The sequence below is a fragment of the Austrofundulus limnaeus genome, unplaced genomic scaffold (assembly GCF_001266775.1).
Source record: "Austrofundulus limnaeus strain Quisiro unplaced genomic scaffold, Austrofundulus_limnaeus-1.0 Scaffold320, whole genome shotgun sequence".
Taxonomy (NCBI): Eukaryota; Metazoa; Chordata; class Actinopteri; order Cyprinodontiformes; family Rivulidae; genus Austrofundulus; species Austrofundulus limnaeus.
The window spans coordinates 651,722-666,095 of record NW_013952722.1 but is presented as its reverse complement, the minus strand read 5'-3'; the positions used below and the strand labels follow the sequence as shown (position 1 = coordinate 666,095).

General features: G+C 41.4%; 1 protein-coding gene across 1 annotated transcript in view; it reads right to left on the bottom strand.

The window, feature by feature from the left end:
* Positions 1–14,374, bottom strand: part of LOC106527344 (uncharacterized) — a 130,155-nt gene that overhangs the window by 1,792 nt on the left and 113,989 nt on the right. Inside the window, exons 55-63 of the mRNA XM_014022186.1 lie at positions 12,998–13,105; positions 11,326–11,437; positions 11,088–11,204; positions 10,844–11,000; positions 10,674–10,754; positions 9,479–9,617; positions 5,532–5,716; positions 5,266–5,431; positions 881–993 (exon numbers count right to left, since the gene is read on the bottom strand). Coding sequence (XP_013877640.1) covers positions 888–993; positions 5,266–5,431; positions 5,532–5,716; positions 9,479–9,617; positions 10,674–10,754; positions 10,844–11,000; positions 11,088–11,204; positions 11,326–11,437; positions 12,998–13,105 — 1,171 coding nt within the window. The 3' untranslated portion in view covers positions 881–887. The remainder of the gene's footprint in view (positions 1–880; positions 994–5,265; positions 5,432–5,531; positions 5,717–9,478; positions 9,618–10,673; positions 10,755–10,843; positions 11,001–11,087; positions 11,205–11,325; positions 11,438–12,997; positions 13,106–14,374) is intronic.

The following is a 14,374-nucleotide window of genomic DNA, read 5'->3' as shown; positions in this document are numbered from 1 at the left end:
TATCAGGTTTGTACAATACATGTACAAACCTGATAGTATGAAAAATATATTGTATAAAGGTGCTGGTCCATCTGTGACCAAGACAGCAAGTCTTTGTGATGTATCAACAGCCACGGTATCCAGGGTAATGTCAGCATACCACCAAGAAGGACCAACCACATCCAACAGGATTAACTGTGGACGCAAGAGGAAGCTGTCTGAAAGGGATGTTATGGTCTAAAACCAGGTGTTTCACTTTCTTTGTCTAAAACCAGTAAATACCTGTTCACAGAGGTAGCATGCTACATGCTACCTCTGTGAACAGGTATTTACAGAGGTAGCATGCTACATGCTACCTCTGTGAACAGGTATTTACAGAGGTAGCATGCTACATGCTACCTCTGTGAACAGGTATTTACAGGGGTAGCATGCTACATGCTACCTGACGTGAGAGTTCACTCYTCCCTAYGCTGAGGAGTAGAAAAGAGGGAGAAACGAAGAAAACAAGCAGGTAAATGAAATTTATTATCCTCATTTTAATTTATCATGTGATTAATTAATTTATTGCTTATCACGACAGGCCTATACACGATATAACTTTATTGTAAAATAAAAAAAGGTTAAAAACAAAAAGAACTGGGCTTTCAGTTCTAAAGCTGAAGACGCTTCGCTGCCCATCCAGGCGGCTTTTTCAATTTAAAGTCTAGTGAGCTRAGATGCTGGTTTTAATACATCCACCTGTGAGGACTTGGATTCACATGAAAATCACGCTGGAGCCAATCGAACACTATAGCTTCTTAGCCTTGAATCTTTGTGTTTTAGTCTCAACTATAACCATAATCATCTCCAGAATGCACTGGATCAAAACATGATTCTATTACAAACTCACACATAAACCCACCTGGTGGTCAGACAGCAGGTTCCTCCTTCACCTGAGGCTTCGACGCAATAAGAACGATGGGAAACTCCCACCTCTTCCCAGATTCAGACTGAACCAGAAGGAGACCCGAACACCTTCCAACAAGAACACACAAGAACTCATTACAGACTGAATGACATTCGTTTATCAGCTGAAGTATTTTACACCCAGCAGGTGGGAACAATAAACTGTATTAATGATCTTAAAGGAGTTTTAAAATCTTTTCAGTTATTTCAGCTCAGATCTCTTGTTGGGTTCCTCAAGGTCTGCCAAAACTCCAAACTYGCACCTGTTCCCAGTTGTCATCTTGACAGGTTTGTTCACTAATGGTGTTTTTGCGTTGCGGTGGCCTGGCCCAATTCTGGTTGGCCCAGTCCAGGTCTTCCCTGGCTTTTCACAGCCTTGATTGTTTTTAGCGTGTGGCCAGGATTGTTACCACAAGGACCAGTGCTGGACACAGTTCTGCTGATCTAACAGCAAAGCTAACATTTTGTTATGTGGATTAGCGTTTTTAGCTTTTGTTAAATTTCAGCAGTGCTAACTTTAAGATTGCTAACAGCTGATAGCTAGGCTAACTTCAAGCAGATTGCTAACATTGGGCATTTTTAGCAGACCAATTAGCTTCCACTAAATGTAGATTTACTGACTTTAAGTCCAACAATAACAAATAGCTCCTCACACATACAGTCCTGCACACACTGCTGTGTGTGTCCACCAATGCTAGCCTTCAGCTGGAAGGAGTAGGCGTGTAACGCAGACTCCTTGTAATCTGGTCAGAATGGATTATTTTGGTGAGAGAAAATGCCTTAAAGCACTTTTAGAGATGTGGTCAAGCAATTTATATGTTTATTTCCTGGTGGATTGATGATTCAGAGGCACTACAGCTCCGGTTAGCTTTGACTTCCTCTACTTTTATTACCTGTTTAGTGGTTTAGCATTTGCATAGCAAATGTTTTAGTTAACAGATTGGCGGTTAGTGAAGCTTACCTTTTGGTTAGCTGTGCCCACCACTGGCAAGGGCTCTCAAGGCTCATGTGGTGTCATGTTGCGACATCCAACAATGAAAAGCAGGTAAGGCAACAAACTATTTTCTTTTAAATCAACTTCACCAATTCTGCCAAGAAAATTAATCACCCAATAAAACTAAACTGAATTATCCCTTAAGGTTTTTGAGAGACACAAAAAGTGTGTTATTCAGGTACAACTAGGAGACATTTAACCAAATATTAGCTGACATGTAGGAATATATTTGCCTGGATGCATAAAACCCTGTGTGGACAAGAGAAAATCCACAATAAATTGAAACTTTTGCTTTCAATTCTTGGTTTAAAATATGTTTTTTCACAAAAACACSAAGAATTATTTCTCTAGGGTTAGGGTGTTATAAAAGTTGGGCTTTCAGACTTAAGGGGTTGTACAGAGAGTGAAAGAACATGGAGGTTTATACTCATCATCTGATTTTCTGATTAAGTTTGTGATACAAAGACATCAGTTCTCTGCAATGAGCTTCTATGGGAGTAAAATACTTGGTCACAGATGGGGACATGTTTAATCTGGAGTTCAGGTCGTTTGTTTACTAAAAAAAACCTATTTCTTCATTTAAATTGAGTATTTATATTTGTCGCTACAAGCCAGCCTTTAATATTCCTGCTTTGAGTTTATGATTCTGCATCGTCTTGTTTCCAATCACGGAGGAGATTTAACATGTAGATAATGGAAGAGCCTATTAGCGGCACCCCCCCAATCCCACCCCATCACTTCCTGATGGCGAAGTCATTAAAGCTCTCGGAGGTATTGATTCTACTRGCGCACGCCTCATTAATGGACTCTACAGATCTTCCACAGAAGACTGAAGCTGATAAATGAAAGCTCTTCTTCACTCAGCGGGATCTCACATGTAGCACACCGAGAAAATGGAGATCTGTAAATTACTACTTGGTGTCAAGATTACACCACGGAATTTGTCCACATTTTAGCTCCTATAAGATAATCAGCATTATGACTATGACTGGATGAGTTAAAAAAATGGAACAGTAACTTGGACTTATTAGACAGCAAGGGAACATTCTGTTGTTGGAAGTTATGKTTAGAAGAAGAATTTAAAGAATAGATAAACATAATAATTTTGCCAACTAGCTGTTTGGACCACAGCATCTCCAGTCCCTATGAGATGTTTCTGCTCTGCACTGGTTCCAAAGTTAGGCCATTAGCAAAGTGAAAATACATCACAGTTTAACTTCAGGTAACTTGTAGCAAAAACAGGGCAAACTGCTCAATATTTGGTGGATAGTCAGATTGTTGTGTTTCCTCTGTTTGTTAACCCTTTCTTATTTCACAGTGTTGCCTCTATACTCAGAATTAGGGCTGGGTGATATGGCCCAAAAAATAAATTTCAGATTATTTTTTTCATCCCAAATTTGATTTTCAATTTTAATCGATTTTGTTTCCCACTTTACAGAGTGCCTCTGTTTCAGGTGAAAGAAATTTGTTGAACTCCTGCTTTTTGTATCAAGAGCCTTCAAACAGATTATGCAGTGAGATGTTTGTTGCTCCAAGTCTGAGGTTGTGAAACCAGTTCTAGAAAACTGAAGAAACAGTCTTGCTGGAGACGTAGATCCTCTCTTCTAGCTGCCGTATTGTCATGTTGTGTACCAAGTGTCTTGAGGGACAGGTGGGCTGACCTCTGAACTACAGAAGCCCCAAAGAGAGCACTGGTGGGGAAAAGAATGCAGATTTCCCCAAAATTAAATCTTTATAAATGGCAAATTTAAACTAATTGATTAAATTGTTTTATCGCTCAACCTACCAGAACTTTAGAGTGTAAATTTTGTCCAAGGTTTAAAGTATTGAATTATATCCCTACGTAATAGAACACAATCTCAAATGGAWCTCCAACTACTTGCACATCCTGGCCGTAATGTGAAAATTTCTAATTACTTAAAAATTGTAAATGTTTATTACATTTTTAACCCATTGCCATTTTTTTATGATGCAATGCATTTTGGGAATGATGATGATTGGTTGCAGTTGAGACAAAAACAGAGTCAAGCCTAAAAAGGTATAATGTGTGACAATAAAGTTATATTTTGTTTTAGTTTCGGTCTTGTTCTGCACAAAATATGGGTTGAAACAATGAAACGTTTTTTACTAACAATGTAACAATGTTTACTCAAATCAGTATTTATTTTGAATCCATTCYRGTCAGTTGTGTGAACTTTATGAAATACATTAATGATTTAAAGACATAATCTGCAGCATGATTAAACTGAATTTCATTATATTTTGACCAGTATAAAAATTATGGGCAGGATGGGCTTATTAAATTTTTCACTGTGGTGGAAATTGTGGTGGCACCAGGGTAGCAAGGAACCTGTTGACCTATTATTGTTTTAATCATTACATGCAGGCTGACAAAACTGACAGGTTTTGTTGTCACCATAGCACAGTGTCCTTTTATATTATGAAGGCTGCATGATGCTCTGTCCCTTTTGGTTATGAAWAGGCCTATCACTAATTCAGATGTCCCCTAAATTCAGTGTTGGTGTTTATYAAAAATGCACCTGTTCAGTGGGTGAAGTTACTAATAATCTTAGTTTTAAACATGCATTTGAGTGTCAGCATTGTGTGGCACAATGACATGTTGTGTTATGAATACAACTAAATTAATAATAAACAAAATAAAAGTAAAACACTCCTGTAAAGTCACTGGATATGATAAACTGTGTCACATTAATTTTATTATCTCAGCCATAGCAGTGAGTTTAAAGAGGATGAGGAACTTAAGTGATATGTCTCTGAAACAGTTGATAAATCAAGTGTTTATTTAAGGGGRTAAAAATATGTTTAACAACCTGTTAAAACACACCTTAATGCAGGACACTGCATCTGCATCATCCAAAGGTTTCTGGGGGAGGACCCCCTGACCCCCCACTTTTAAAATGCTTCTGATGCCCATGCTTTACAGAAACATACTTTAAGACTCAGGCAGTGATACTGTATATGAACATGCTGATCTCAGAGAACAGAGAAAAACTGAAGCTGAATTTATTCAGAAAGTCACCATTTTCTGTACAAAAACAGAAAAATGTGATGTCTTCCTATTTGTGTGTCTGTTTTGTATTTCTGGCTCCTCATTAGCATCCTGCTGTTTTCCACCCTGACAAAATAAGAGCGTGACTGTTTTTGAATCTGCAATTTAATTTATATTAGCAGGATGTTTGACTTTTTTAATGTTTGTTTGCCTCTTTAAAGGAGAAGAATCTCATTTCTAGATATTCAGGTTTAGTTGTTGACTTATAATGAGCTTGTTGGTTGTTAGATGTTTATTTACACATGTAGACGTGTTCATGAAGGTGTAGCTCAGTAACCTGCAGGTCCTGAGGGGCGTATAGACCAGACGCAGGGTTAGGATAATGATGCTGTTCTCAGGGTCTCTCTTTGCCTCTTCAGTAGTTACAGACAGGTGTTTCCTCAGCTCAGACTGCTCTGCTTCACTGTCTGAAAGCATCTGGCACCTGAAGTCTTCCATCAGAACTGACCGGGCGTGATAAAAGACAAAAACATGAGCAGAACTTTTTGAAGACACAAGTACTCAGAATTCTCTGCCTTGAACCCTTAGAGTGAATAAACTCACCTCCRTGACCCTTCAGGTCTCTACTCAGGGGAGTGTAACCTGTCAGCTGGACTTCCACGCTCTTTACCAGCTGATAACCCACCTCACACTGAACCACGCCAAGTGGASAGTTCTCAGTAGGAAATGCTGTGGAAATCCCGTAAAGTGGATAAATCCAGCAGCTGTTTGAACATTCTTCCTCTGAGCTGAAATGTTTAACAAGAAAAGCAAAAATATAAGCTGAAAAAGGAATTTGTTGTTATAATGTAGAGCAGGAGCCCCAGTGACAAAAAAAACATGTTTAAACACAAAAGCCAACTTGTATATTATAGAAACATCTGATTAATGCCTGTCCCCATGAAAGCAGATGATCATGTAATTGCTTGTGTATGTTATTTACAGGGGTTGGACACTGAAACACCTGTCATGTTAGTGTGGGAGGTTTCATGGATAATTGGACCAGCCCAGTGGCCAATCTTCATTAATTGTACATTGCACCAATAATTGCAGAGTGTGAAGGTTCAATTAGCAGGGTAAGAGCACAGTTTTGCTCAAAATATTGCAATGCACACAACATTATGGGTGACATACCAGAGTTCAAAAGAGGACAAATTGTTGGTGCACGTCTTGCTGGAGCATCTTTGACCAAGACAGCAAGTCTTTGTGATGTATCAAGAGCCCCAGTATCCAGGGTAATGTCAGCATACCACCAAGAAGGACCAACCACATCCAACAGGATTAACTGTGGACTCAAGAGGAAGCTGTCTGAACGGGATGTTCCGGTGTTAACCCGGATTGTATCCAAAAAACATAAAACCACGGCTGCCCAAATCATAGCAGAATTAAATGTGCACCTCAACTCCCGTTTCCACCCAAACTGTCCGTCGGGAGTTACACAGTGTCAATATACACGGCCGGGCTACTATAGCCAAACCTTTGGCCACTTGTGCCAATGCCAAACGTCAGTTTTAATGGTGCAAGGAGCGCAAATCTTGGGCTGTGGACAATGTGAAACATGTATTGTTCTCTGATGAGTCCACCTTTACTGTTTTCCCCACATCCGAGAAAGTTATGGTGTGGAGAAGCCCCAGATATCAGGTCTGTGGTGAGATTGGACCCAAGTGCAGGCAGGCAGGCAGAATCAAAGATAAAATGGTTTATTAAACAAAATAGCCAATGTGGTGGCAAAACTACAAAAACTGAGAATCCAGGCAAAAGAAAACAAAGAGCAGAACTAGAGACTAAACCAAACAATGACCGGACGCTGAAGGGGTGAAGAGAGGCTGGATGAGTGGAAGTGGAAACAGCTGAGGACTGAGGTGAAATGGCATGAAGAGGACACAAGATGGAGGCAGATTACCAGGCATAAAGCACACAAAATACACCAGTCACCAATCATTCTAACTCTGGCAGAAGCGGTGGAGGTGGGGGGAGTTTAAGTAACACATTCCAACACGCAGCAACATGCTCCCTCCGCCCTCCCCATCTTGCATTCTCACAGATGTAGTCTCGTGAGTTTTGGGTGCGGTGACACAGCGCTCTCCCGAGACTTTAGGTTCAGTAGTGGAGTTGTCGATGCAGAGAAAACATGGATGGTAAACGAGCAAACGAGCAAACAAAAACTTATTATTTTCACACAGAGTGGGAGGAGGAGTATTTTTCTGTTTAATTTGAGGCCTATTTGCCTCAACTGTAATTCGAGCATTGCGTTACCCAAAAATTGTAACTTGGAGCGACATTTCAAGACGATGCACAAACGGTATGAGGCAGATTTCCCTCCTAAAAGTTCTTTACGGACTCAGAAAGTGCGGGAGCTAAAAAGCAAGCTTGCAGCCCAGCAATCRATTTTCACTCAGCCCAGCACAAACGGTAAGGCTGCTACAATAGACTCATACCGTGTTAGCCGCATTCTGGCTCAACACAAGAAGTCATTCATCAATGGAGAAGTCATGAAAGAAGCGTTTATTGAGGCTGCAGATGCGCTTTTTCATGATTTTAAAAATAAAAGTGAGATCGTAGCTGCTATTAAAGACGTGCAGTTGTCCAGACAAACAGTGAGAYGGCAATGTGAGGGAATGGCTGTGGATGTGGAGGAGCAGCTAAAAAAGGACGTGGAACAATGTGATAGTTTCTCTCTTCAGTTTGATGAGTCGACCGACATGATGGATGTGGCTCAGCTGTGTGTTTTTATCAGAATGGCCTTTGCAGACATGAGTGCAAAAGAGGAACTGCTCACCATCTTGCCTTTGAAGGGACACACAAGATGGAGAAGATATTTTTAATGTGTTTATGGAGTTTGTTAATAAAAGCAACTTGCCCCTCTATTAACTAATTTCCATAACAACTGATGGCACTCCAGCAATGACCGGTCACACCAGTGGATTTGTTGCACTCTGCAAGTAGAATGGTGCTTTCCCAGACATTTTGAACTATCACTGCATAATCCACCAACAGGCCCTGTGTGGGAAGATTTTAAACAAGAAGGAAGTGATGGATGTTACAATGAAAATTGTCTGCTCCATAAGGGCCAGGAGTCTGCAGAGGAGGTTGTTCCGGGCTCACTTGGAGGAGGCAGGAGCAGACCACACAGACCTGCTGCTGCACGTGGATGTTAGGTGGCTAAGTAGAGGTAAATTTCTGGCCAGATTCAGTGAGATGTTGTCTGAGATCAGGGATTTTCTGACAAGAAACCTGACAAGAAAAAAACTGGGAAAGAACAAAAACTAAAACTAGAAAGACAACTAAAGATGACCCTAGGCATATCTAAAGGGAGGCAGGAACTCAGGTGGGCGGCCCGGAGCTCGGCCGCAGCGAGGCAGGACCTCTGGAGGGCAGCCCCAGGACAGGTTGTGCAGAGGAACGTTTAGGTCCTGCCAGGCTGGTAGAGGCGCAGAACACTCAGGAACAGAGGCCGACTCAGGGAGCTCAGGATACTCGGAAGACTCTGCAATCCCACTTGGGAACTCTGCAAACTTGGGCAGACCCAGGGACTTCACAAGCAATCCTGGGAACTCAGGAGACTTGGGCAATGACAACTTTGAAAACTCTGAAACTGAGGGCTTAGAAGACTCTAGAGGAACCAGCGAGTATGGAGCAGGAGAGGAGGATGAAACTTGTAATGACTTAGAAGACTCAAAACCAAGTGATGATGATGATGAAGACGCAGGAACAGACTTGGATGATGATGACTCAGAGACAGAGACTGGAGACGATGGCTGGCAGACTGAAGACTGGTGCAGAGGAGACTGAACTGGAACTGATGAAGAGACTGGAACTCTGCATACTGGAAGGTCTCTGACGTGGATAGGTCCTCGGTGYGAGGCTGCTAGTGAACTATATTCACCCTGAAGGTTAATCWTGGACAATATCTGATGATYGDCTCTTTTAAATGAAACCAGAGAGCGTTGACAGAGARGAGAAGGTAGAAATGACTCAGCCTGBAACTGAAAATATRGATGGAGGACAACAGAGCTGCTTCATGGAAGAAGAACCTCAGCTTAGCCTGTTGGCTTTAGCATTAGCCCCGATGCTATCATCATATATATGTATTAGCTCAGCGCTACACATTCTCCTCTCGTCACTGAGTTCCTCCATCCACAAGACAGAGAGGGGAACACAAATATGACTCAGCCTGCAACTGAAAATATGGATGGAGGACCTCAGTTTAGCTTGTTTGTCGCGCTAGTGCCAAGCTAATACATATAAGGCAATATAGCGTAGGCGCTAGCGCAAAGGCTAACAGGCTACACTGAGGTTCTTCCTTTATGTAGCAGCTCTGTTGTCCTCCATAAATATTTATCTGAGTAAGAACCATAACATAAACAAGAAGTCCCCCCACACCACTGCTTCTTAAGTTTGAAGTAGAACCCACAGAGCAGATGACAGATTGACAGAGGTTAATGAGTTTTAATAAACGCCTCAGAGCTGCTCTGACACCTGACATGATGTCACCTAACACTCATACCTACCTGAAGCTGGATTTAATGCTGTTGCTCCGGGTGCTGATGGGTTTCATGGTGATGCAGAGCCACGCCTCCTGCAAACCCACAGAGTTCGGTGCAAACACTATGGGCACATCAATGGTTGCCCTTTCAGTTATACGTACTGCTGCAACCAAGATGGAGAAGACTTATTCAAATAGACCGTCAGAAAGAAAACTAAATTGGAATAACCTATGAACAAGTTATTACAATATGTATAACAGTGGTGGGCACAGTTCTGTTACCCTACTAGCACCTAAGGCCCTGTTTACATGAGACCTGTTTACTACGTCCCATTTGACAACTCTGCCTGGTATGTAACTCCAGTGGTTCCATGTAAATGTGTGATTGTTTTGTGTATTCACCCCAGTAAACTCGCTTTTCCAGARACCGGTCTCGTGTAAACAGTGCCTGAGACCTGGTATCAAAAAGTGACGGTGTCAGAGACTGATCACCAGTGACGTGTAAACGAGAAACTGGATCGCAAAATGTTGCGGTTTCATTGAAAACCAGCTCTGTGTAAATGGGTCCTAACAGTGGAGCTAACTTTTAGCTCAGGGGTGCCCAACCTATTTTGAACCAAGAGCTACTTTTGAAGTCGGCAATTTGCCGAGAGCTACTCGTCCAGTCTCAGTATCAAAAAAACATAATTTTGTCTCCCTACTCCTCACTTCTTTAAACTCTGACAGAGTAAAACACCTTGTTGGCCCCGCATCACAATGGGCTCGATGAAGGGCGGTATCTAACTGAGTAATGACGCTGGTGACTCCGAAGTTATAGGGTGAAGGCGGAGCCTGTCACCCAATGTTCAACGTCACCATGTCACCGGTCTAAAGACGTGATTAGAGGTAGCTTCAGCCAGGCGCGCGAGGGCGCGTGTCCCATATACAACTGTGTGTTGCACTTCATTCTATTCCTTCAAGGAACCGTGGTTATATTCATAACCTTACATTAATTTAATTACAAGATATATTAATGCTGTTGATTTATGTTTTTTTACATGACCTCTTAATTGCTTGTGTTCAGTTATGCTGTTAGAGTAAAGACACAGATGTTGATCTTTGACTTCTCAAACTTCTAACTTAGGCCTCGTTTACACGGAGCTGATTTTCAGTGAAACCGCAACATTTTTGTTTGTTGCAAAAATTTGGGTCATACTACCTAGCACTACTACATTGGATACCTTTGGAGTGACCCAGAGGACAAGAGAAGGCCTTCTTATCAGTGACCAGATRGCAGGTGGGAGTTTCGCTTGGGTTTTCATCTGGAACACAAAGAAAAACAAAAATTCATAAATCAGCATCAGAGGGTATTTTCACAAAAAAGACGACAAAGAGCCGGTTTGAAAAGGACCTGTTATGATGACGGTGAGGGTTGCAGGGAGTTCGATGGGGTTTGTGAAGGGAATACTGATGGAGGAAGTGAGCCCAATCACAGAAGACACACACAAAGGCTCCTCCCACTTAGGCTTCAGTCCATGACCATTCAACAAAACACACCATTCCTGCAACTAAAAAACAGATAGTTGGAGACCATTTAAACGTATCTGTGTGCTTTTGTGGTTTCTTTGTTACTTTCATTCTGAGTGTAWGTTCACCTGAGAACACTTAAAAGTAATTTTCCCCCGATGGTTCTCCTGTCCAACTGCAGAAGGACTAAAGCGGACACCCAGATGAGTAAAGGACCATGGTTCCACCATGATATGGGGCCAATACTGTATTAAAGGGAGGAAGCTAATGTCAGATGCATGATAAAGGATGTACCGTAAAAAAGTTAAACAAAGTACTGAGATAATAAATCTTTAAAGAGGCATATGAGTGAGTGTGTTCACAAACAGTGTCTGCTGAATCCATCTCCAGTGTGTAGTTCCTGGGGTTTGTGTTAGTTACGATTAGCTCCAGAGCCTCAGGTGTTGGATTAACAAGGGGAAGTTTTAGCTGGATCCATCTGAAACACCCCAAAAAATATTAATGAGGTGAAGAATGTCAAAGACMATAAAAACATTAAAGTATTAGTTTTAAAGCTGCAAAATAAAGTTTAGTGCGCAGAGGGGCACGGTCAACAATTTGCATTGGTTTTCAATGCAAAGTATTGACCGTGCTCCTCTGGTACCATTTTGTGCCCCCTATAAGGGAAGTCCATGGTCAAGAACAGGTACCAGAGGGGCACGGCCAACACTTTGCATTGCTTTTCAACACAAAGTTTGGACCGTGCTCCTTTGGTACCATTTTGTGCCCCCTGTAAGGGAAGTCCACGGGCAAGAACGGGCACCAGTGGGGCACAGACAATGCATTTCTATGTAACCCAATGCAAAGTATTGACCGTGCTCCTCTGGTACCATTTCGTGCCCCCTATAAGGGAAGTACACGGACATGGATCGGTACCAGAGGGGCACGGACAATGCATTTCTATGTAACCCAACGCAAAGTRTTGACCACCCTCCTTTTGTTCCATTTCATGCCCCCATAAGGCCCCCTATAAGGAAAGTCCACGGGAAAGAACGGGTACCAGAGGCAGTGGTGGACAAAGTACTAAACTCTAGTACTTGAGTAAAAGTATTGATACTCATGGTCAAATCTACTCAACTACAAGTAAAAGTTACTCGGTCAAAAATCTACTCAGGTTAAAGTACTGAAGTACTTACTTTTGAAAATACTTAAGTATTCATAAGTACATGCATTTAAAAATACTCAAGTATTCAAAAGTACAAATTAAAATGTCTAATATCAGTACACTGCTGTATTGTTTTCAGAGTGATTTTACAGAACCTTGTAACTCAGAAAAAAACCTGATGTATCGACACATAGAACCACTGTGGTACAAATTCTACACCACCTGTAAAGACTTCAGCATAAAAATGCAATAAAGTGAGAGGTGAGCTCTTAAATGCAGAAATGTAGTTTATCCAGATGAACACAGTAGACATTTAAACYGATAGGAACTATTTTTCAGTCATAAATCTCAAACATTGATATGGCCATGGGTGCACTGGTTTCTCCGCTTGAGTTTCTTCAACCGTCTCCATTGCTGGGTTCTGTTTGAAATGAAGATGGGAGCTCAGGCTCAACTTGCATCAGTTAGCAAAGATGACGTAATTCCAAATCTCTCCGTGGTGTGAGCTACAACTCTAATTGGTTTCCCCTGTGAGGAACATAGTGTGGCATTTCAAGAAATAATAACTGCAACAGCGGATTACAAAGCTATACTGAACCAAAAGTAACAAATAACTAACATCTTTCTAGAAATGTAGTGGAGTAAAAAGTACAATATTTGAGTGAAAGTCTTAAGTACCCCGAAAAACAATTACTCAAGTAAAGTAAAGATACTCAAACAACGTACTTAAGTACAGTACTCAAGTAAATGTACTCCACTACTGTCCACCACTGTCTGAAGGAATGATTTGATTTGAATGTAGTTTGGTAAATGTGAAGATAACTTAAGTACAGAATCATGTTTTCTCCAGCTCATAACTTTAAATAAACTGTGTGTTTGTGTACATGCACCTACCTGCCAAGCAGACAGCGAGTCTTTGGTAGCTTGTTGACCGGAGGGGGGAGAATGTACATATCCAGCTGGTACCAGAACTCCCTGACCTGCTCCGACTGGAACACCACGCTAAAGGCAAACCAAACCGACACTATCAGGCACAGCTAACCAAAAAGTTAGCATCGCTAACTCCCAATCTGCTAACTAAAAGATTAGCTTTGCAAATGCTAATCTGCTAAGAAAATTCGCAGGAGCTCCGGCTAACTGCAAACCCAAGGTCTGTTATTTAAACTGGTATCCACAGAAACATCCGAATCTGGCTAAAAGCTCATAAAAAATGTTCTATGGCTGTGTCTAAATTCAGGGGCTGTGTCCTAATTGAGCCAATTTTCTACATAATTAGCTAAAAACTGACATACTAGTAGCTGAGAGTGGGCTCTATCACAAACAGTAGACAAAAACAACTATCCAAGATGACCACCAAAGCTAATTTTAAACTTTTTTTAATTCAGTCAATTTTCAGTATAATGAGCTAAAAACTGATTTACTAGTAGTTGAGAGTGCGCTCTATCCCAAATAGCAACTGAAAAAACTATTCAAGATGGCCACCAAAGCTAGTTTCAAAGGGCTTTAACTCAGCCAGTGTTTGATATGTTGAGCTAGAGGTTGTTTGGTAGCTGAGAGCAATTATAGGCTACGTTCACACTGCAGGTCTTAATGCTCAGTTCCGATTTTTTGAAAAAAATCCAATCTTTTGGTGTGAACGTTCACATTAGATTTTAAAAGTGACCTGCATCAGACTCCTGTGTGAACGCTCCACAGCACTGATGTGACATGCATGTGCAGAAGAAAACGTGTCAGAACGTGACGTGGCACGCAGCACCCTGTGTTTGCGGAAGTAAACATGGACACGACAGTTTTGTGTTCGGTAATTTTGGAGTTGTTTTGCAATCGGGGAAAACTAAACATCCAAATGTTTAAAGGCAAAAGAAAACTGAGAAGAAAGAGAGCTAAAATTTTAGTCATGGCGATTTTTGGAGCTCTGGCTGCTACCTCTGTTCAGAGGGGTGTGTGGATGCGGAGTAGAAGCCAAGAGTGGTGGGACTTCGACGTGAGAGACTTAAGTGACACACAATTTCYTGAAAATTTCAGGATGTCAAGACAGACGTTTGAATACATCTGTCTGGGGCGGCTGTGGCGGAGTGGTTAGGGGAGTCGTCCTGGAACGACAAATGACAACAAATGAAAATCTCAAATTCAGCATATCAGAAAATTAGAATATTACTGAAGACCAATAAAAACAAAGGATTTATAGAAATGTTGGAGTATGAACATGAAAAGTATGAGCATGTACAGCACTCAGTATTTAGTTGGGGCTCCTTTGGCCTGTATTACTGC